Source organism: Sceloporus undulatus, chromosome 7 (assembly GCF_019175285.1).
Source record: "Sceloporus undulatus isolate JIND9_A2432 ecotype Alabama chromosome 7, SceUnd_v1.1, whole genome shotgun sequence".
NCBI lineage: Eukaryota > Metazoa > Chordata > Lepidosauria > Squamata > Phrynosomatidae > Sceloporus > Sceloporus undulatus.
In genome coordinates, this window is record NC_056528.1 from 2815067 (window position 1) to 2839740 (window position 24674).

The window sequence follows — 24674 nt, forward strand, 5'->3', positions numbered from 1 at the left end:
GATGTTCAAAGAGAGTCTGGCTTTTAAACAGATGAGCATCAGCACAGGATCCAGCTACACTGCAGTAATTGCCCTGGATTTGAAACCAGGTCAGTGCACACTACTAGATCAAAACAACCCAGAAGAGCAGCTAACCATTCAAGAATCTGTCTGTTTTGCAACACACTACGACTGTGTGTTTCTCCCGCTTTGTAAAAACAGAAGAGGTCATTAGCATACAGAAGCATAGGACTAATGGGCTTATGTAAAACTGCCTTCATCTTCTCATCTCCATACTTTTTAACAGAGAACCCAGGGCCAACTAGAGAGAGTTAGGCAACTGCCTCACACAGATGATGTTACAGGGCAACATTGTGAGACCCTCAGCTATTACTCCTGAGCCTCTAAGCAATTCTCCTTGTTCACAGAGACAGTGTTGTGGGTACCAACAGCCTGTCCTGGACCCTAAACTGACCTGCCCCCAAATGCATGGGAACAGGGACACCGTTTGGCTGCTAGTGTTGAAGGAAGATCTACTTGCCGATCCCATTAACTTCTGCATGTAGATTCAAGGAGGGTGCCATTTTGTCCTTGCCTTCAAGGCAGCTTTAAAGTGTAAGCCCATCAGAGTTGCTTCTTGTCAGCCAGCATTATTTTTCCTCCTGTGTCCTCATGCTCAAATAGGGTAAACGTATACAAAGTAGATGGTTGTGTGATGCTCTCTGCTAGCGTAACAAGAAAAAATGTGTATCAACACAGAAAAAGAAAAACCAGATACATCTCAAAATTCCTGCTCTTTGTAGTGGTTGATGGAAGGAAGTTGCAAATGCTAAGAGCTGATACTTTTACTGATGCTCCATTTCCATTAGCTAGGTGCTCTTTTCCAAGCGCTCAGGAACAACTAGACCAATTCAGAACCATCTGGCCATGCGTCTGATCCTGCCCTGAATGGATTCGTAAGGCTTTTGCTCACATCACTAAACAACAAGCTGTGAGGCCAGACATTAGGACACCAAGGGACCAGTTGAGGAAGCTGGCATGGGCCTTCTCTCCTCCTTGCTCTGGCACACAGAGCACTTCTTTCACCATCTGTCATGTGGATCCATTCTCCTTTGCAATCATTGTGACCCAATGACTTGAGAAAAAGGAGAGAGATTCCTCAAGGAGTCCTCCTTGAATTTATTGTAATTCAATTTGAGCAGTTTCTCAAGTAATCTACAAGCACCAGACATACTCATAATACTCATAAGGGCACATTCTCTGCCAAAGAAGCATGAGAGGAAGATGGTGTTCCAACCCAAAAGTGCTTGTAGCCTTTCCAGAGCTCCCAAAGCCTGCTGGGCTTCCAGCCTCCTAAATACAGCAATCTGTTCAAAGCATCATCTGTGGCTCATGGTCCTGACAGATGGGATCGTTCCACTGCTTAAGCAATAAGATAAAGGATTCTGGATCCCCCCAATCTCATTGCTAAAACCATTGAAGTTAATCCAGTAACCTCAAGCACAAGAGATGGAAACAGCCTGAAAAAGATCCTCTCCTCGCCTCAGCACTACAATGGAGTGAATGCACATGCTGCTACGTTTTACCTATTTCTGAAATCTCAAACCTTTATGGGATTAAAGTTTCCTTGTCTCACCTTCTCCACACAGAAAATGTATTGCAGGTAGAACATGAGCAGCGCTATTTGGACCCACATGAAGGCTAGAAATTTACTTCTTAAAAGGTAAATGGTAGGATGATGTTCAGCTCCAGATGTTGCTGTGATTCTGATTATTTTGTAAGCATGCCTTTTGAAAGAGGTTTTAAGGTCGCAACACAATATTATAACAACCCACGATTAAGGTATTTTTTACACTATGCAATTACAGTATAGCACTTTGATCCCACTTAACAGCTATGGCTTTAACTTTAGGCATCCTGGGATCTGTAGTTTGCTGAGTTATTTAGAAATCTCTCCTCTTCCAACTCTATGATTCTATGATTCTATCCCCAAACTACTTCAGGTCTGAATACAGTTGAAGCCAAGCACCTACACAGTACCACTTTGCCATGGTTTGGTGCTCGAAGTGTGGCTTCGGATGTTATGGCCCTGCCATACATGTGTTTCCCTCCCTCCAGGCCTGATCTGCACAAACTATAGTTTGTATCAGCCCTTCTCATGCCAGTTCCACCTCTTTGAGTAGCACTGGTTTACAGTTTCATCTGAACTGGCATGCTATGGTTTGTACTATGAGTAACGGCCCTAGCTCAAAACATTTTGTTCCTTTAAGTCAGTAGTTCCCAAAGTTTGGTCCTTGAGATGTTATGGACTTCAACTCCAAGACTGTTGGTTCAGTTGGCTGGATCTTTTGGGAGATGAAGTCCACAACACTTGGAGGACTACTGCTTTACATGAAGAACTAAACAGAAACAACCTCTAACCTCACTTCATCTGAAATAAAGAAAATTATTGGACTGGCAGGTTATTGTTTTTCTTCAAGATTAATGAAGAAACACTACTATCCATCACATCAGAAGACAGCAGGCTAATGGGGATCATAGCAAGTCATAAACCATATTGGTTCAGACAAAAAAGCAGGGGAAGCAACCTATGGCTGCCTCAAAGCACAAAAGCAGGGAGTACCCATCGTCTTTGATAAGATTGTTTTTGCCAGAATCACTACTTGCAGAATTGGATCACAAAACAGCCCTCAGGAAGAACAAAGATTCATTAAAATGAAGTTATTATACGTGTATGCACTCACACGCACACACACACACACACACACAAACACCAAACTAAAAATATCCCTTCTTCCAGCCCTGCCAATGGTTTGCAAGAACTGCCTCTGGGTGACCAGATGAGCCTCAGTTCTCCTTTCTAGCTGTAATGAGCTCCTTGAGATTTGAGAAGGTTCAGGTGCAGGCAAAGCTCCTTGTTATCCGGTGGGGTTTGGTTCAAAGACCCCCCCCCATGGACACCAAAATCCATGGTTGCTCACATCCCATAAAATAAAATAAAATAGTAAAATGGTGTCATGTCCCTTATATAAAATGGCAAAATCAAGGCTTGCTTTTTATAATGTATATACGTTTGGAATATTTTCAAGTAGTGGATGCTTGAATCTGTGGATAATAAATTTGTGGATAAAGAGGGCTGACTGTACCTTAGCTTTTGCATGTTTAAGCCCCCCTCCCCTTTTACATAATCTATCTTCTCCCAGAGCTTGGAACAATTACCTTTCTGGACTACCATGTTGGTTAGGGGATTCTGGGAGTTGCATCTCAAAGTGAACTTTTCCTAGCTCTGCCCCGTCTCCCATTTCTAGATGCTTTGCACTGTAGCAGTCCTCCCCCCGGAACATCTGCAATTGACTCTGGCCGCCCCATGAACAGCCTCGGCCGGCTGCCAACATGCCAGCTTCGTAATGCAGTCGGGACATGTGACTCCAGCTGGACTGCAGGATTTCACTTCTATCGCACACAAAAATATGATCAGATAAAAGGAAGGAGGCAGAATCTCCTGCACTGAAAGATTACTGCCTATGTGCATCGCAATGGTCAACCAAAGTTTCAACGTTGGAAATGATAAAAGCCAGATGTTTCCTCAAAGCTGGCCCCCATAATGCATTAGAAATCGCTTTTTAAATTCCAAGAGCACCACCCTCTTCCCAGGCGGCACAAAGGGAAATCATGGGCCTTGGTAACTCCCCATTATTCAAATCCAAGCCTATTTGCCAGAGGAGGCGCAACCTCCTTTCATGGCCAAGAGCCAAGGGCTCCCTGTAGTTTTCAATGGCGATTTGTCCTCAATGATGCATAAGACCACCACACCATTTGAGGAGCAAGTGCTGAAATGTCTTAAACAGAGGGGCTTCAGAAACTATCATTCCGTATTCCTTGGGGAAAGAAGAGTAAGGATTGATAGCACTGTATTTCTCAGGATGCTTTTGCATCTAGCATCCGCAAAAGACTTTGTGTCAGACTGTGTCCAGGTTTCTCTTTCTAAAGGACATTTACAAATTCTAATGCAAATTTGGGCAAAGTGACAACCCCACACAGCACAACCATAATGACACACCGAACCACGAAGAGATAATCCAGATTGCTCTAACTTCGACTCGCTTTCTCATGTGTATTTTTATTGTGGGGGTGTGAATGTGCCTGTCAAATGCAACCAGACAACAAGACAAACCAGTTAAACTATAGGGCACCCTTCTCCAAAAAAACTCTCTGAGTGACCAAAGGTTATGCTGGCTGGAGCTGATAAGAGCCATAATCCAACATATTTGGAGACACACAAGGTTGAGAAAGGCTTAAGATGTCTGTGGTTTGCCCAGCAAGCCTTAGGCCTTCAGGTGTCTGTGCCTTCAAGTTGCCTGCTGACATGCAGCAACTCCATGAATTTCATAGGGTTTTTTAAAGCAAGGAATACACAGTTCCTTTCACTGAATATAGGCCACAGCACTTGGTACTGGTTGGCAGTCTCCCACCAAGCACTAACCAGGGCTGACCCTGCTTAGTTTCCAAGGTCCGATAGGATCTAACGCCTTGGGTTATTTAGGCCCTCCTTAGACCTTTACATTCCTTCAAAGAATCACATTCAACACGCTGCAACTACAGAGAAGTCCAAGGAGAATCAAAAGAAAGCCATGCAACCAAGTTCTCCCCAACCACATGGCATAATGGTCCTGATTTCAATGGAGAGCACAAGGCTCAGCTCTTGAAGGACCGTATCCGATATTGGGACTACGCTACTTTTCCAATATTCAGACAAATGTTTCCTAACATGTTATTCTGTTCATTTCAAATATGCCTTGCTCTCTATGGCACCTATAGGGAACACCAGGAAGACTGAAATCTGACCAGGACAGGAACAGATGTATTGACTTACATGCATATTTGACTTATATGACTGCTCTCTATTGGAATAGCACAGCAGTGTTGCATTTCTGTTCTGGCCATTTTAAAGAATTATTTAAAAGTGTATGTGTGTGTGTGTGTGAGAGAGAGAGAGAAAGTGCAGTCACCAGATCCACTACAAAAGCATCCCCCCTCATTTCCCTTTCTACCATATGCTTCCGTTCACTCCTTTTGAGATCTCCACTTTGTCTACACATTCCTGGCATACTTCCCACCTAACAAAATAGGAGAGGCATCCTCCCTCAGAGAACCAAAAGCTCTGGGGTATCTCTAAGCCTATTTTCCCACAGTTATTAATGGCCCAAGCGACTTAACTCTTGACCACCTGCCATTTCAATTTGCTTTAGTCTGTCTTGGAGACATTCACCAAAAGGCCACAGATCAGTAGGCTTCCCCAAAAAAGGAAAGAAGCAAAGGAATTTTTTCCCTTGGAACTGAAAACTCTTGGTGTGCTTTCTTTTTAAAACCTTCTCTTTAAAACCTATGCCTTAAAGAGGACTATTCACAGGCAACTGAGCTACGCTTACTGGGGTGAATTTCCAGGAGAGAAGATTTTGGTTGAAGCTAACTGCGATGGCAAAAGCAGTTTGGTAACAGAACAAATTCACTGTAGTGGGAATGGACAATTTGTGGCCCTCTAGGTATGTGACTCCTAATCTCTGGACTTTCTGGGGGTTTGGACTTCATCTTCCAGAACCTCTGACCATTAGTCATGCTTTCTGGACAATGAACTCTAGATAGCGTAAAATCAACTGAAACTTGTATCAGCCATATCCAACACACTCAGTGATGAAGGATGATGGAACTGCAATCAAACAGCATCAGAGGGGCCCATAAGGTGCCCATCCCTTCCTCTGTAGAAGAATAGCAGGCTGTCCATCATCTTCTAATAGGGAGAAGACAGCCAACATCTAGGATTCCTCTATCTCTGGACTTGTTTCCTCAAGCAGGAGACTGGATTAGATAGTCAATTATGAGGTTCCCTACAAGTCTAGGATTCCAAGTTGTCCAATCACAAACGAACAGAATGTAACCCTGAATAGCAGAAAGCCTCTCAGAAGGTAGGGAAAGCCATCAACATGCCACAGGTTGGTCAATCTTGTTCCCAAGTTCATGCACACACAAACACAAGCCATCCTGCCCTTGTCAAAGAGGAAGTCACTCAGGAATGACCATGCAAAGCTGACAGCCATAAGGAAGTCCCAAATCACATGCCATCCCTTCCAGCTCATCTCCAGAGGACTGTAAGTCAGCAAAAATGCAGATGGGCAGGATATACTGCCTTCTGGAATCACGTGTCAAAAAAAAGAGGAGGTCACAAGATTCCCATTAAAGAAAAGGAAGGAAAACAAGAGCAGTTCCCTGGCTGAGCAAAAATGTCATCGCTGAGACAGTCATCAGTTTTAAGGGAAGACACAGGCCGCACCTCCCAGCATTCCACAGCAGTTAAAGTGATGTCAACCCAGATTATTTCTGCAGTGCAGATGCAGGAAAAAACTACTTGAAAACCAAATCCAACTTACTGGTTGAGTTGCCTTGCATTTGGATGATGCATTTCGACTCTTTGCTGGTCTCTCGGGAGTTGAAGGGTCGGACCCGGACGGCCACCTTGACAGAAGCACCTGACATTTTGGCGGCCTCTTGCGCGTACTCCAGAAATTAGGTACCAGAGACTTCCACAGTGTTGTCTTTCCTCGTCTGGAATTCTCTTTTAAAAGGAAGAGACAGAGAAAGCGAGAGTCAGTGATTTTTGAAATGAATTCTCAATACATCAAAGGCTGTCAGAAACATTGCACTTGTTTGATCCCCTGTATAAGCAAACTAATGCTGTTTTTTTGGGCTCCAAAGAGTGTAAGCGTAGCCATGTTCCCCCTCCCACCTTGCCAATCCCTTGCTAAATAACAGCTTTTGGAAAGGAAGACATTGTTTCCAGCCCCACCCCCAGAGGAAAAAAGATGGAGCCTGCATCACTGACATCACTCCTGACTCAGAGGGCTGCTTTGGAAGGATGGCTGTTCGCTCTTTGTGCTGTTTGCTCCCTTTATTGCTGCATTGGGGGGGGGGGTATTCTATACACACACATCCAGGGATCCCCCCAGTCCACCCTGGAAATAAAAACAGGTTGCTCAATAACCTATATGCTTCATGCCACCCTAAACACAGCTCCCCGCGTCCCTATTCTCCAGGGAAGGTTGACATCTTCAAGATTTCTGCTTGAGTTCATGTCAACCCTCTGCAGGTGCATCTGAATAGAGCAGGCCGACCCAGTCACTGTGCCCTTTCTCTAAACACTGAAAATCCAATCTCGCTTGGAAAGGCAAAGATAGCCACACTGGGCGAGTAAAGGCATTTCCGGAAATATACTAAGGTCCAAAGCACACTGCAAACATAATCCAGTTTGAGACCGTTTTCAATTGCCCGGCTCAGTGCTAGGGAATCCTGGGAACTGTAGATCATTGTGGCACCAGAGCTCTCTGACAGAGAAGGCTAGATATCTCACAAAACACTACAGTTCCCAGGATTCCCTAGCACTGAGCCAGGGCAGTTCAAGTGGTCTCAAACAGGATTATTTCTGCAGTGTGTCTGGGACCAAAGACTCTCTTAGCTGAAATGGGTTAAGGCTATTGTGTCCCATTTTGTTTTGCAGAGTCCAATCCACAAAGTTCCTAGAGACCATTTCATAGCAGACACATTAGCACAGCCCTTCCTCATGTAGACTAGCATCTAGTTATGGCTGTGCTGTATAGGGGATAATGGGAGCTACAATCCAACACATCTGGAGAGCATCAGGTTGGGGAAGGCACTATTAGCAAACCCAATTTCCTTAAGATCTTTTATTTTCTGGGGTAAATATTTGGCCCCATCCAGACAGGCCAAAATAAATCTGCTTTGGGTCACTTTGGAGGTACAGTATGTTGTTTCAATGATGCATACATACTAAGACTCCGGAAGCTGCACCAAAGCCATGATCCAGTCCTATGGACTACAGCACAGCTTTGGCACAGCTTCCGGGCTCTTAGGACGCATGCATCATTGAAACAGCATACCTCCAAAGTGACCCAAAGCAGCTTTAATTTGGCCTGTATATATGGGGCCATTTGAATCCCAAGTATGCGCTTCTTACAGCAGACCCACAAAAGATCTGAGCATTCCACATATTTATGTCTATTTTACATTTTACTGAGAAGATGCTGCACTGAATTTGTAGCACATAAATATTTGAAAGCAAATGAACAAGTAAGATAAATACACTCAAACGGTTATTCTCCCAAGGATAACACTCAGACCAAGATTTCTATACAAATTTAGCATGGACTACATTAGAAATACCGGATCTCAACAGTATGCAACCTGGCCACAGATGTCATGGCTTTGGGCTTACATGTTGCTCAGTAGTAGAGTCATTCCCCAGTGAGACATCTGTACTTAAGGAATGACTGGCTCCACAAAGAACCACACTTATACAGTATTTTAACACTATTGATCCTCCTGCTTTGGAACAGTACTGAAAGCACTTTGGATAAATGCACTGAAAGCTCCTAGTAACATTAGAGGAAGCACATTAAGTACTTTTGAGTCCTCTACTTAAGTGGCCTTTGGAAGCTTTTTACAGCAGAAGAAAGAAGCATCCCAAGGCTGTGAGTCCAGACTAAGGTGAGCTAAAACCTCTATTTCCAGTAAGAAACTCCACCTCTATAAACAAGCCAACCAAAAAGCATGAGTTGCAGTGACAAAATTTGTGTGCCATGTTAGTTGTGAATTCTGCAGAGGTGGAGAGAGTCACAGCAAAGAAGCAGCAGCAACTAAATACAAACCACAACATGGCCAGAGATTATGATGTGTCATCTTTATTAATAGGTGAAATGTAAGGCAGGGGGCATGCTTGTCCCATATAATACTTTGCTACGGCTTCAACATCCAAGATACTGTATAACTTTGACTCCACAGGCCTGCTGGCAAACAACAATTCAGTGATTCATTCTTTTCAACAAGCCTTCCTTAGTAGGCTCATGTACTGGCATCAGAAGTGCTGCTTTAATTCTTGTGCAGATGACGAAACTGCTGAAAAATGGAGGAGGACAGAGTGTTCCAGATTCATGTTAGAAGCGGGGAATGAAAAAGAAAAGAGATCAGTCCAGAAACTACTAAATAAAACCAGCAATCCTGACTGTTCGGACCATTCTTCTGTAAAATATTCTCTGTTGTCCGCTGACAAAAAGAAAATGCAGGTAGCAAAATAATAGAAGAAGAAGATGTTGAGATGTAAAGAAACACTTGCGTCACTTAAACAACTGAGGAAAAAGCAGCCCTCCAGATGTTGCACTATATCTGCCATCATCCCTTACCAATATCTGATGGTCAGGGATTATAGAAGTTGTTGTTGTTGTTGTTGTGAGCCTTCCCTTCATTTCCAACCCTATCATGCGGTTTTCTTGGCAAGATTTATGCAGAGGAGGTCTGCCATTGCCTTCCTCTGAGGCTGAGAGCGTGTGACTTGCTCAAAGTCTCCCAAAGAGCTTCATGGTCAAGAAGGGACTCAAAACCAGATCTCCATAGTCTTAGTCCAACACTCCAACCAGTAAGCCATGCTGGACCAGCAACATCTAAAGGCGACACAGATGTGGTCCCCTAGCCACATCCAACGCTTTAATGTGGACACAACCTCTAATGCTTTGATATGAATAATCTGAATCTCCAGCCATTTCAAAAGAGGCACAGCATCCATAAAAGTCAGCAGCCCATGAATCCTGGCAAGCATAAGAGCTCAGCGGTAAAGCCCCTGCTGTGTGCATGCAAAAGTCCCAAGTTGAGACTCAGCATCTCCAATTAAAAGGGTCTTAGGTGAAAAGCCACAGGGAAGACCTCAGCCTAAGACCCAGGAGAGCTTCTGACAGAACAGAAAATACCAGGCTAGATTAACAATAGAGACAGGATGGTGTAGTGGTTTGAGTGCTGGACGAGGACACTAGCAGACCAGGGTTCAAATCCCAGTTCAGCAGTCTCTCAGCCTCAGAGGAAGACAAAGGCAAACCCCCTCTGAACAAATCTTACCCAGAAATCCTGTGATATGTTCTCATCATAAGTGGGAAACGACCTGAACACAAACAAGTATAAGGCCACTTCCTACATTCCTGTTCAACTGAAATACTTAATTTAGACTGAAAAAGAGATGAGGATTCAAAGCCCCCTTCTCAGCAAGAAAAGGCAGCAAGCAAAAGCCAAACCAATGCTGCCAAAAATACATGACCAAGAACCAGGAAATGTGACACATCACATGTACATGTTTCTTCTACTGCCTTATCTAGACATTGAGAACCAGGCAGGCCAAAAAAGCAAGAAAATCCATCCAACAAACTGTAAAGCCATGTAGCTGTAACATTTCCCAATTCAGGAATTGTATGCCCCTGCATTTCATCCCAGTTCTCTCTTTTTCTTTTAGCCCCAAACCCTGGAGAGGCATCAGGCGAGAACTAAGATTAAGGCAAGCCATGGTCATCTTTTCACGATGGTTGGCCAATGGATGGTCAAACCCTGGTTCCAAATCCTAATGATAGAGTATGAAGGGAAGAGAGAATAAGCAAGCCAACAAGACATCTCTCAACAAGGCCTATTGACATGTCACAACCAAAAGAGTATTTCTAAACCTGTGCATTGTTGTTGTTATGGGCCTTCAAGTCATTCCAAATTATGGCAACCCTAAGAGAAATCTACCAAATCTTGGCAAGATTTGATCAGAGAGGGTTTGCCTTTGTTTTGCTCTGAGACTGAGAGTGTGCAACTTGCCCAGTGGGTTTCCAGACCAGGGGTTCGAACCCTGGTCTCTCAGAATCCTAGCCCAGCACTCAAATCATTACACCACAAAAGCTCTCTTTCCCCCTCTCCATTACCCACAAATAACAAGTAGGTACACATTGACAAGCGAGCTAGCCCCCAAAAAGTGGGATGCTAAGTCTTGTTGACTCATCTAAAAGGCTGCCATAAGCAGAACAGCAAAATAAAGCCAATCAATTAGCATCCAATTAACATTTTGCAAAATAGACAACAATTGTGGAGTGCTGCATCAGATTTTTATCATATACATGGACACTTTAGGGCCCTTTCAAGTCTCCACAAAAGCTGTTCCCTAAGCTAAGAAACTCAGCTTTCCTTTCAAAGGTGGGTTAGCAAGGCAACCCACCTTTATATAACTCCGGTTGTCTTACTGTGCTGGCGTGAGTAGGAAAAGACCTAAGGACTTATTACTTGACCCCAAGTGCAACACTACAGTGCAGAAGTTCTCCAGGGCGATGCTAAACACTCTCTTCAGTGTATCTTCCAGTCAAGCCACCTCTGACAACTCCAAGCATCCCATAAAAAAAGGTTGGCCTGTATATCCCAAAGGCGCCAGATTCTGTCTGATCTTGGAAGCTAAGTAGGGTCAGCCCTGGTTAATACTTGGAATGAAGACTTCAGGGGAAGGCAATGGGCAAAACCTCCACTAAGAATTCCTTGCCTAAGAAAACCCTATAAAATTCATGGCGTTGCTATACGTCAACAGGTAACTTGAAGGCACATACACACACAAACACAACATATTCTCAGGGGTGTAGCTATGGGAGAGGGGCAAAATTAGGACATCCCCCACGAAATGAGAATTCTGCCACTTCCAAATGAATTTTTCCTTCTCATTTCCATTCATTTTTAGCCCTGCAAAGAGTGAGATGATGGAAATCATTCACATCCAGGACTCTTCCATTTGCTGTGTTTACATTCCCTTGGACACTTTGCCTGCACCCTTTCCTTTGGATGCCTAGACTCTGTTTCTAAATGCTTGCTTGGATGTTTGAGTTACAGTGATGCTAGGCATTTGGAGAATGGAAGGATTCTTATGAAGAAGGGCAATGTCCTCATTTTGCCCTCTCCCTTGTAACTACACCCCTGTGCATTGAATGTGTTGCCTTAGTACACTGTACTATGCGTTACAAATCAGACAGATGCATTAACATGAAGGCAGTTGAATTTTAAAAGACTCAGAAACATATCAAAGGGTATGTATGCTGCCTTTTTAGTTACAATTCAACTGCCATACATAGAAATCCTAGCAGCTGCCTCAAGATTAAGGTGACAACAGAAGCAGGCCTAAGGGATGAATATGTGCAAAGACGGCTCAGAGAAACTGAGGAATCAGAGGGCCATGTTAAGTATAAACATTCTATACACAGAGAATATACTTGATCATATTAATGCAGACTGTTACATGCTGAAGCAAAATTAACAGGACCAAGCATCTGAAAGCCATCTAGACAGGCATTGGTCACTAATCCGCATTTTTAACCATTCAAAATTGCTTACAAAACTATGGAAACCTGCAAGGAAGGCTTACAAAACAATCCTGCCTATCCACTTAAAAATAAATCCCAATGGGTCCATCGGAGTTTTCTCCACACGGAGCAGGTCTGCAGCCTCAAATGCCTTACCTCATCCATTTCTATAACACCGAACGGTCGCTGAGTATTTTGTAGCCAATAACAAAAAATCCACATAGTTGCAGCACGCGAGAATTAAGCATTTATTCAGAGATAAAAGGAACAAAGACGAAATCAACAGGGAAGGTCTGAAACGCCTTTGAGACTTTCACCATGTCTATAGTGGAGGGAGACTCACCACATCCAATGCTCCACCCGAGAAGAAAATGGACTACAAAGACACCTTTCCATGAAAACATTAACAAGCCACGGCAATTAAGATAAAAGGGATTCCAGGAAGCGACTGGACTCCGCTACCAATTCCGGATCATTCTTTTTCGCCCTTCGGCCCCATCCCTGGCTAAGCTCCTGGAGGACTGTCAGCACATCATCTCAATATGGCTGCCCCGGCGATTCTGCTGCGCTGGATACGGAGGAAAGGAGGGGGGACATGCACAGACGCACAAGCCACAATGGTAACTGTTTACACAGGAGATGAGGCCTAAAATGAGAGGCAGAAACAAAAACCCAGGGGTTCCCATAGCACCCCAAAACAAGCCACCGCCATGAGAAACCAACGGAGGGGTAGAGGAAGAAAGGGAAAGGGAGAATGGAGGGGGATTCGGTTTTCAACCCCGCCCTGCTGAACAAATGAGATGCCTAGGCCAGAAGGGATGAGAACGGCACATAAAGAGCATCTAAAAACCAAGGCGAACATACCCAAAGGGCATCTTTTGTGACCATTCAGCTTGGATGCAGCACTAGGGATAGGCGGCTGTCTGTGAACGATGTGCCCTTATAACCCAGCATTTGTATGTGTGACTAAAAATGCATAGATCTTCCCCAATTTACAAACTGATCTACTGAAAGAGTCGAGGAGAACAACTCTGTAATCTTGAAGTCTGATGTAACAGATAAGTCTGTTTATCTTTAGGGTGGCCTTGCTGTTTATGAGCTGCCCGAAGCCATCTGAACGAAAAGGGAGTGTGCCATTCTTTCTACACAAACAAGACAATAGTAGGCTATGTAATAATTTCTTCCCTTCCTCTCCTCTGTGATGGGAATATGACTGCGGAGGCATAAAATAACCGTTGTATTGGTTACCATCATTTTTGAGAAGTCACCTAGGGTCACAGACATTGGAGGAATGGGGGTTGTTAGGGGGAAATACAAAGAGAAAGAAAGGTGGGTGTCTTTAGTGGACAACCCCAACCTTGTCCCCTTGTTTGGCAGAAGGAAATAGAAGCCATTGAAAGTGGGGAAATGAAGGGTACAGTGTGCCTTTGTTATCCGCTGGGGTTTGGTTCCAGGAATCACCGTGGATAGCAAAATCCACAGATGCTATATAATGGCACAGCAAAATGGTGCCCCTTATATAAAATGGCTTGATATTTGGAAAGTATACTTCCTTTGATTATTTTCAAGCCTTGGATGCTTGAATCCGTGGATAAAAAACCTGTGGATAAGGAGGGCCAACTCTCCCTTCCCTGTCACTTGTTCCAAAAAGGGTCCATGTTGTATTAATAGAGACCAAAGTGGAGACGGGGAGAGAGAAATAGAAGGGCTACCCACCCTTCTTCCTTTCACACATTACCCGCCACCAAAGGCTGCATCCGCACTGCAGGAATGATCCAGTTTGACACCACTTTAACTGTGGATTGTGGTTTGTCACGGCGCCAGAGCTCTCTGAAGGAGGAGGCTAAATGTCTCACAAAACTACAACCCACAGGATTCCATAGCAATTAAAAGTGGTGTCAGACTGGATTGTTTCTGCGGTGTGAAGGCAATTTTGTGCATGTGTGGTTTTGTGTGTGGTTGGGAGGGGATAAGGAAAATGAAGAAGCACTGGGCAACTGAAAGGAAGAAGGGTGGATAAAGGGAAGGGGCTTCATTCGGAAGCCCACCCACTCCTCCAAGTTGAGCAGACGCCACAACCGTAAAGCAGCGCAGAAACGTAGGACGTTCCCAAAACAAATGCTCAAAGTACCCCTAGAAATATGGATCCATGCTCCTTAGTCACGCTCAAAATGGAAGGCATTTTCGAATCCCTCCTGGACCAAGGTGACCAGATGTCCTCAGCGCTAAGGAGGAGGAGGAGGAGGCACCGCAAAATGTAGGACATTTCAGGGAAATGGAGGGCTCAAAACACTCACAGAAATAGTCATTCATGCCTCTTAGGCTCAACATGACATTTTCAAATCCCTCATGGACAGAAGGTTTGTTTATTTGTTATTCGTTTACTGTATTAGGGTGGCTCACAAATTGGTAAGTAGACACTTCCCAGCCCTCAGGCTCAGGATGACATGTAAGGCATGTCCTGGAAGAAGGAGGACATGGCTCTCATCCTTCCTGCCTTTCTGGTCACTCTGTCCTGGGCAGAAGGCTGAAATGTAAGGCATGCCCTGTAGAAAGGACATCACCCATGTCCTTCCCTGGCCTTCTAGTCACCCTCTCTTGGACAGAAGGCTGAAATGTAGGCCGCATCTTAGAAAAAGGAGGACATCACCCTCATCCTTCCTGGCCTCTGGTCACTCTCTCCAGGGCAGGAAGCTGAAATGTAGAATGTGTCTTAGAAAAGGGAGGACATCACCCCCATTTCTATGAGCCCTGTCCTGAAGAGAAGGCTAAAATGTAGGACGTGTCTTAGAAAAAGGAGGACATCACCCCCATTTCTAGTAGGGCAAAAATCTGACATGTAGGATGTGTTCTGAAAAAAAGGAGGACATCCCCCCCATTTCTAGCCATCTTGCCCAGGGCAGAAGGCTAGAATGTAGGACATGTCCTGGAAAAGAGGAGGACATCACCCTCATTTCTAGTCGCCCAATCCAGGACAGGAGGCTGAAATGTAGGACAAGCCCTGGAAAAAGGAGGGCCTCTGTCCACCCTATGCTGGGGCCAGAAGGCTCAAACGTAGGACATGTAGGACCCTCAATCAGACCTTTCCCTGTCAAATGGATGCTGAAGAAGGAAGGATCGAGGGATGAAGGGGAAAGGAAAGGGGAGGAGCCTCCAAGGTAAGCCCCGCCCCTTCTGCTCCCCCGCCCCTCCCACACCAGGCGCCAGGTCACATGACGTGCTCGCTCGCTCCCCCTCCCCTCCTTTTTTACCTCAAGGGCGAAGATAAATCAGCAGCCCTTCGAGAAGGATGGAGAGGCAGCGGTGGCGGCGAAGCCAGCGGGGTTAAAGCCGCCGAGCCCCATCACGAAGCGCAGAGGAAGGAGAGGAGAAAGCAGGGACCGTCACCGCGCTTGACGCGAGCCACACTGACGAGAGAACCAGCTGGAGTCGCCGCCCAACCCCACACTTAAGCCCCGCCCCCTTCTCCTCGCTCTCTTCCAATCAGGTGCCGGGAGCTAAAGCCCGCCTTCCGATTTCAGACACCTGATTGGCCGTTTCGTCCTGTCCATCGTAAAAAACTGAAACGGGAGGGGGAATGAGGAGTGGCTTAGCTGTCAATCACGGCACGCTTCTCAACCAATCCGATGAAGGGAAAACGCCGGGAGGGTGGGACGGCCGGGGTAGAGTCGACCAATCAGCGTCGAGGAAAGGGGTTCTCTCCTCATCCCAAATATATATGTATTCTCTTCGGGATTCTTTCGCCAGCTCTGTATAGGGATATGTCAATGCTCCCTCAGCCGAAGAAAAAAGTGCCACCTATGGCAGAATCCTTCCGCAGGGGACTATAAAAGGCGGAGCTGAGGGGAAAATTCTGCAATTGCTTACTTCACCTCAGTTGGGTTTTCTATGTCTAAAGTCATTTAATCATCCAGTCAGTCAGTGTATGGGACTAAAAGCCATTGCAAGTTCAAAACAAACAAACAAACACAAATAACAAAAATGCATACATATTTATTTCATTTTTCATATTTATTTATTTCATTTTTATGAAATAAAAATGAAAATTCTCCCAAAAAGGACCCAAGGCTGCTCACAAAACCAAAACAAAATTTAAAATAACCCAATTAAAACTGTATAAATTCAAGATTAAAACACACGAAAGTTAATATACATAATCTAAAACACTGACCCTATATAAAAGCCACGTTATAGAAACCTACATGTGCATCCATATATATATATATATATATATATATATGAGTGTTTTTGTTTATTAATGTCCTGCATTTTGGAGTGCCTTGTCCTCATGGTAGCCAGGCATCCTCTTTCCAGGACATGTCCTACATTTTCAGCCTTCTGTCCAGGAGGAATTCGAAAATGTCCTCCATTCTCAGCACAACTGAGATGTGCGAATTTACATTTATACCAGTGTTTTTGTTCAGCATTGTCCTACATTGTGTGGTGCCTTGTCCTCAGGGTAACCTGGCATCCTCCTTTTCCCAAGCCATGTCCTACATTTCAGTCTTCTGCCCAGAATTCCAAAATGCCCTCCATTTTGAGCACAGCAAAAGCAGCACAAATTTACATGTATATCTTTGTTTTAAACCTTTTTTGTCTTTACTTTTTCGTTTGCGACGTCCTCCTTTGCGGCGAGGACACCTGGTCACCCTTAAACTCCAAAAAAACCAGTGTGCAATCTCTTATCTCATCCTTTTCCAATGAATATTAAAGCAGCCTTTGTGCAGGGACTCTGCTAGATCATCTAAAATTGTAGTCCATTGTGTTCAAATATTGATGTTGCCTCAGTTGCTATCTTTTCCCTTTTTCTATTGATTTGTGGCGGCTATCCGTCCCCAGATTCCATCGAAGCAACATTATTTTTGTCTTTTCTAAATGCTATTTTTCTTTTCTCCCACTTTGTCTCTTTTTGTAAGCGGTGCTGAACTCTTGCTATGTAAGGTTGTGTAGCCATCACAACTGTTTCCAACTTACGACAACCCTGTGTTTTCTTGGCAAGATTTATTAAGTGGAGCTTTGCCAGTCGGAGGTCTTTCGATGACCTCCATGGCAAGTGCCACACGGCAAAATTAATGCAGTTTGATATCATTCATTCGTTTATTACGGCACACAGCCAGTTTGATATCGCTTTAACTGCCATGGCTCCATCCTATGGAAACCTGGGATTTGTCATTTCTTGTGCTTTGACAGAACAACAACAACAATAATAACAACATTTATTTTTATACCGCCCCTCTGCACATTGCAATCGGGGCGGTTTACAGCGTTAAAATATACAATCCAAATCCCCTACACAATCCATATATATCCCACAAAACTACAAGCCCCAGAATCCCATAGCATTGAGCCATGGCAGTTAAAGCGGTGTCAAACTGCATTAATGCTGCTGTGCAGACGCAGCCCATGTCAGTATAATTCAGTACTTTAGTTTAGACAGAGCCTAAAAGCTTAGAAAGCATTCATCACCTTGGACAGCTCTTTTTGAAATAGTGGATTATTAATATTATTGTTAAATATTATTTATAGGAGCGTCAAACACTTGCAACATGTATTTTGTGCCTTTCAATTGTCACCATAAAGGTATCCCTGTTTTGTGGGTTTGGGATCCACTGGAGCCCTTTAAAGAGTGCAACCATGTCACCTCTCAGTCTTACCAGGCTGAACATGCCAAGGTCCATCAACTTATGGCGGCCCTATGAATGAGACCTGAAGAACTTGTTGCCTTTCTCTGGACGCGCTCCAACTTGTCTACAATCCTTTTTCCGAATGACGTTTCCCAGAAGTGAACACTGAACTCCTGAGCAGCACATAATATAGGATGACTGTGAACATTTGCAGACAGGAGACAACCTCTCCCATTCACAGCTACATCCCCAAACGCAAGATTTATCACCGCCATAATATAAAACGCAATAAAAACGACCCACGCAAGCAGGTTCTTGTGAATGCGTATCACCATTTATTGTTCAAGAATCAGGAACTGAACAGAGGACGCTGTCAGCGGAAAGAAAAAACAAGATTTTCTTCAGGCGTAATTTTTTTTCTTTTTAAAACACTGTGGTTTCAAATCCTTTTCAAAAAGGAAATTCAAGTATCTTTAAGCCGGGGGCAGTCATACAAAAATGTTTTCGTCTTTTTTTATTTTTTAATATAGTTTCTTTTTCTTAAAAAAAGCAAAGTCTACGGTTTATTTTTATTTATTTTTTTTATTCTATTTTTGTTTTTCTGCACCCTTTTTGCTTTGGTAAGGCCAAGCCATGGATACAAAACTGGTACGCAACGTAAAAACGCATCCCCTGCCCCTTTTTCTTTTTGACTGGTAGGCGCTGAGAATAAAAGGATCCGGAGGGGCACCCTCCCAACAAAGCTCTTAAAAGACTCACAACCCTCATTTTAGCTTATTAGATCTCTGGCTTTTAAAGGATTTCTTAATATATATAGCTCTGTCCATATATATATATACTTCTTTAAGTCAACAAAGCCTTGGCATACCACCCAATTTCTTTGTGGCAGCTGTTTTAGTGTATTACTAGACTGGAGAAAAGGAAGATTGCCCAAAAGAACAATCCAGAGCATCAAGTCTCTCCCAAAGAGACCAAAACAGGGGGGGACATGTCAGACAACTCGAAATCGATGTGCCCAAACCAAAAGGAGAGACAGAGGAGAAACATTTGCAATCATAACGCTTCTCATGTGCGGCCTACCAAATAAAAAATAAATGAATATGTATAATAGAAAAATATGATCTCCCCCCCCCCCCAACCCCCCCCAAGATTAACACTTTTTGTTGCAGGCACACTCATCTTTCAAGATTATGTTCTCCTGGGGTCAGAGAAGGACTTCTTTCTTTTGCTTAAACATAGGGAACCATTTTCTTCACATTGCAGGTGAGAAAACAAAGGAGACGGGAAAAGAAATAAAAGGGTCAGAGGATGACTTTAGCAGCAAAAAAATGTTCAAGGTTTCAATCACCATCAAATTAACGGAGATCTGGCAATATTTAAAATAAAATAAAAACCCAAAACGCACTCACACACACAAACTGAGGGTTTGCTGCCCTGATCCACATGTCTTTTGCTTAAAAAAAAGATTCGGCTGTACGAACCCCAACATTACGCGACGGCGGAGGAGTCTGCTTCGTAACAAGAGCAACTTCCTAAAAACCTATCCCCCACAATGCTATCGGCCACCGTTTTATATCACTTAAATATATGTACAAGAATTAAGCTGCAGTTGGTTTGTGTGTGAGATCTTCCTCTCTTTTTTGTTTTCTGGATCGTTTTGTCTTTGCTGCTGCTGTTCCTCCTCTTGTCCGCATGCGTCTGGTTCATTGGCGGCAGCAGGCACTGCGTGAGCTCCGCTTCCAAAGCAGCGGTCAGCTTCCCAAGCGTCCTCGGCGGGCACGTCCCCCCAGGTCCCGACCCCTTCTCATGCCCTGCTCTTCACAGTTGGCCTCGGCATGTCTGCTCTGCGCTGGGGATGCCTCAGTGGTCAGTGTTTTGCTTGTCTCTCATCCAGGCTTGGATCTGCTCTTTCAGCTCCGGCACTAGAAGGAACACAGGGAGCAAAGCTTAAACGGTTGTGTCGAAGAAGTCATTTATTACCGTTACATCTCTGTATTGTTTGGTGCGGCTTGGTTCACTACTTAAACTCAATTACGATTCAGGGGAGAATGTCCTAACTCATTGGAGTGAGAAGAAACCTTCTCAAAGGGTCTCAGAATTGCTTTACAATTCTAATGGAGAATATACTGTATGCTCATGTATAAGTCTAGAAATTTAGGTCAAAAACTGACCCCAAAAAACTTGAATCGACTTATCCATGATTCAATGTAAGAACTGTGTCTTAACTCTTATTTAAAAGAAGGAACCGTTTCCTGATGAAAAGCAAGAGTCTAATATATGAAGTACTGACCCCTTCTACCATCTCATCCATCCAATCTTAAGAGGAAGCACAAAGAGTTATGTCTGCTGGAATTTTAAAAGTTCGTTGACATTGTTTTGCTTTGCTTCATCCTTTAGATCGTTTGCTATATGCCCCTAAATTTTACCCAAGACTTATCCATGTGTCATAGCAAAATCCATAATTTTGGCCCCAAAACTTGCCCTCGACTGATACATGATGTCGACTTATAGTCGAGTATATACAGCATTTTAAGAGAAAAGAATATTATAGAGGCTGTAATGCATAAAATCTGGATGGTTCGAACAGCCTCTGTCAATGTTATGTTCACATTAAAGATGTAAAACCGTCTTTTCTCTGCAGCCAGAGAGAGCAAGGCAGAGTTCCAAGGCTTGTGAATAACCCCACCCCAAAGTCAACAAAGGACCATAAAATACACAACAATCTACCTGGTTCCAGCATGTTTTCTGTTAGTGTTTGCCGATTGAAGGGATCCGTGGAGGAATTGAGAAGGTGCCGGAGGATGACGGATCTGTCCATGATGGTTCCAGATGGCAATCTGACAGGATCAGTCATCAGCGTATCCATGAGAGGATCTGGAGGAAGAGATTAAGCCAGGTTAGCAGTGCTCACTCACTCCTGTCATACCGAGAGAAGTTGACACTGATAACTACAATGGCGTTCTTCAAGTGCATCTTTACAAAACATAAAAATATATTCCAACTGCTGAACGAGAAACACATTAGCTTCTAGGAAGATTAATGGTACACATATCCAAGATTATTTAAACACTGCACCCCCCTAGAAATCTACTTGCCTCTGAACTCATCAGGGGCATCGCTGTAGTCAATTTCGGCTCGGGCGTTCTTGGCAACAATTTCCTCCACCTTTTCTGCCAGCAGCTTGAATTTCTCTATTGCTATCGTCGACTTGATTCCGGCTTTCCTCATCTTTGAAATTACCTCCTCAAACAGCTCCTTGCTGTAGGACCTCTGCAAAGCCAGAAGAGTGCCAGTAAGACCACAGTACCCTCCCAGGGCAAAGTGGCTTCCCATTCTGAGTTACATTCCCTTTACTAAGAGCCTACGGAATAGGGAGAGAATTGCTGAGTGGATAAACCTAGTGTTTAAGGTAGCTAATACTGCAATTGTTATTTGCCAAACTGAGAAAGACAACTATATGCAAAGCCATTTAATAGGGGAAAAGATATCCCCACTCAAAGCATCTGGTTACACACAGCTGGTAACCAGGATGGCACAGTTAGCCAAACCCCACTTGATCTGACACCAGAGGATAATTCCTACATTATTGAAGTTTGCACACTGCTCTATGGCATGTCAGAAAGATTACAGTCCTGAAAGCAGGATGCACACCTGTATGCAACCATGCTGTAGACAAGCAACTGAAACTATTTTCTCTCTCTATGCCTGGCTAACTCCAAAAATCCCAGCAGCAGGGGAGTCATAGGAGGCCTAAAGCTGACACCTGCTGGGAGTGTGCCAGTCAGATGCAATATCACTGCAGGAAGACAGTCCTCCAGTTATAGGATGGCACAACTACCAGCACAGTATCGACCAGCCACTGGGAAGGCAGGGGGAATCACTGGGAACACACCGCCTTGAAAAATTGCAGCCAAAACATCTGGGCGGTCCCCAAGGCTGGTGGGACAGAGAGTTTCAGTTACTACAAAGTGAGCATCAGACCTTTAGTTCAAGTGCTCTTATACCAGCCAGCAAGCTCTGTCTCGCCATATGGAAGACAAAAGTCAATCCACAGAAGGGCAGACTCAGCATACCAGCTTCTGGGCAGGCTCATCCTTTGTGGCCTTTTCCACATCAAGCTTCGCCACACTGCTCCAAAACCTGATACAAATTTATCTGCAGTGCAGATAAATGATCAACGATGTGCCCGCTCCCAACTCAAAGCCAACCAGCAGGGAGAGGAAGCAATGTTTATGGCACCGTGCCCAACACTTTCCTTTGGGCCTCAAATTACCTGACGTTTTGCAAGTCAAAAAAGAATGAATCTGCTACTGAGAGTCTGTGACTCATTTCTTTCTTTGTTATCAAATGATCTTTCCAAATCCAACTGTGACAAACTGACCATGTAATTCCATCCCCTACTCCTTTGCAGATATTTTTCTTCCTCTCACAAGTGCCTTTCCCCAAAGATAAAGTGGTGAAGAGCTTAGTGTCTTACATGGCAGCAGGCAGAGAAAGTGGCCCCAGGTGTGTCACAATATAGGAAACATGGAACAGAAATAGGAGAATTGGAGAAGAGCACCTATGGGCCACACAGCTATAACGCTCACCAGTGGTACCCTCTTGAATGAAAGCACCCAACATGAAGAGTCCTAAGCAGCTTTCAGGAGTATCAGGCTTGTTGGGGTATTTTCTCAGCAGAAAGTTATCATTTGGAACACATGTAGTTGGGAGGGAGAGACTTGTGCTAAAAATGCAGAAAGGACCTTGGCCATGAAGCAGATTTCTCCAATACTTAGAACTTTAGCTTCTTCCTCTAAAGTTTAGAACAAGAGAAAGGAACTTGTGGCCCTCTTAATGTTGAATTCTTAGGCGGGTTACAAACCGCCAAAAAATACGTATGGAATACGTATTAGGGTTAGGAAGGGGCGGTGCTTCCGCACCCCCCTAACCCTAGTACGTATTCCATACGTACAACATGGCGGTGCCCCTTCCACATGGGGGCCGCCATGTTTACATATCGGACGCATAGCATCCAGACGTGTCGCGGCGCTAATGATGTCGTGAGTGCGCCAGCGGCGCCTCGCAACATCATTAGGGCGCCGCAGAAAGAAGCTCCATTTTGGAGCTTCTTTTTTGCTCTGCAAGGGAGCCGCGCGGTGTGGCTGCGACGGCTCCCTTACGGAGCAAACGGCGGCGGTGGCAGACCGCCTCAAAGCGGCGGTCTATAACCCACCTTAATCACATCAGCCCTAAGCAACATGACCAGTCATCAAAGCTGGTGGAAGTGGTACATCTAAGAAGCAGAGAAAAGGCTTCCCATTCCTCACCAAAAGATGTGACAGGATCCCTACGCTCAAATGATGCCTAGCAACCTTTTCCTTTCACCTTTGGACTTCCTTTCAAGCAAGAATATAGCCACCCAGGCGTAATGAGCAACTGTTTCAATGACCCAAAAGTAAATAAGGAAAGTGTCTTCAAGTGTCTTCAGTTGACTCATGGGGACCATGTGCATTTCGTGGGGTTTTCTTAGGCAAGGAGGTGGTCTGCCATTGCCTTTCTCTGAAAAATAGCCTGCAGCACCTAGGCTTCCTTGGTAAACTCCCTCCCAAATACTAACCAGCCTCTGATGGGATCTGGTGCTATCAGGTTATTTAGGCAAACCTCAAAGGAAACTCAGTCACCACACAATGGATTTGGACTTACAAAGAGCCTCTTGCCTCATGTGTAATGGAAATGTTCTCAAGACCTTTGCCAAGGCCTTTGCATACTCTTCTTATTCCATGAGACCCCAGACATGCAAATGGGCGTACACAAGAAGGGAGCCAATGTCAAGTGGAAAATAAAGAATATGGATCAGTTGAACCTACATAGATCTGGCCAAAATAGAGTAACAGCTTTCCATGTCTTGTTTGCCTCCCGCACGCTTACATCACTCCTTCAACTTCTTGAAGCCCTCCCCACAGTACTCCCAAATCCTACCTCCACCTGACTCACCTGATCATCGGCTATTGCTTTTGCAAAGCGAGGACAGTCTAGCTGCAGGTAAATGTCTGTCAGTTGGTCCAAAAGCTTCTTTGGTTCAAATCCATACTTCTCAGGGTTTTCAACTTTCAGGTCGCGGCACTTGGGGCCACACAACTGCTGAAGGTTGAAGTTCAGCATAGCAGCCAAACGTGGTCCAAGTTCCTGTAAAAGCCACGGAGGAAGGTGTGCATGAGAGGAACACCCGCATCACTGCAAATATCATGTGCCCAAGAGCACTGCAGACACAAAGCAAACTTTCCTTCTTGTTCTGCAGTTGCTTTCCCCACTGTAACTGTCTCATACCTATCACATCTAATGCAGTTCACTTCCTTACTTCACTTCCCTTTCTCTTTTCTCATTGCCACTCTTCCTCTGGATTCATGGACAGAGGGAAACAGACTCTGCAATAAGCTTAGCTAAAGAGAAATCACTCTTCTCAGTAAGAAAAGGCAGCAAGCAAAGGTCAAATCAATGCTGTCAATAACACATAACCAAGCTGCATGGCACATGATAGGACACTACCGGTATATTTCTTCTACTGCCTTATCCAGACTTTGAGAACCAGGCAGGTCATAATAACAACAACAACCACCACCAAGACAATCCAGATGACACACTGGAAACCAATACACCTGTAGCATTTCCCAATTCGGTAATTGTATATGACAGAAAATTGTGGGCTCTTGAATGTATACTCACAGGTCTGAGGAAAGGCTTCTGAACTTGCTTGGTGAGGATATGGAACATATCGACCGTTTCTGTGGCCAGGGCCAGATAGGAGCGCGAAACTCGCTCATCCTGCACAAGCTGTGACTGCCGAGCCTGCTGCTGGTCCTAGAGTTAGATTGAGAGAGAGCGCTAC

General features: G+C 44.4%; 2 protein-coding genes across 15 annotated transcripts in view; both read right to left on the bottom strand.

Annotated features, from left to right (window-relative positions):
- KIF1B (kinesin family member 1B) overlaps positions 1-15611 on the bottom strand; it is a 100730-nt gene extending 85119 nt beyond the window's left edge. For 11 of the 13 annotated variants that reach the window (XM_042479417.1, XM_042479414.1, XM_042479407.1 and 8 more), the window contains exons 1-2: positions 15434-15610; positions 6405-6589 (exon numbers count right to left, since the gene is read on the bottom strand). In XM_042479417.1, coding sequence (XP_042335351.1) covers positions 6405-6510 — 106 coding nt within the window. In that variant the 5' untranslated portion in view covers positions 6511-6589; positions 15434-15610. Of the gene's footprint in view, positions 1-6404; positions 6590-12525; positions 13057-15433 lie in introns of those variants that run through there. The other 2 variants (XM_042479406.1, XM_042479418.1) reach the window with 2 other exon arrangements.
- A 2507-nt stretch (positions 15612-18118) lies between these two features.
- The window catches only part of UBE4B (ubiquitination factor E4B), a 37812-nt gene continuing 31256 nt past the window's right edge, over positions 18119-24674 (bottom strand). For both annotated transcript variants that reach the window (XM_042478277.1, XM_042478278.1), the window contains 5 exons: positions 24512-24646; positions 23783-23974; positions 20902-21076; positions 20534-20680; positions 18119-19728 (listed from right to left, as the gene is read on the bottom strand). In XM_042478277.1, the coding sequence (XP_042334211.1) occupies positions 19667-19728; positions 20534-20680; positions 20902-21076; positions 23783-23974; positions 24512-24646 (711 nt within the window). In that variant the 3' untranslated portion in view covers positions 18119-19666. The remainder of the gene's footprint in view (positions 19729-20533; positions 20681-20901; positions 21077-23782; positions 23975-24511; positions 24647-24674) is intronic.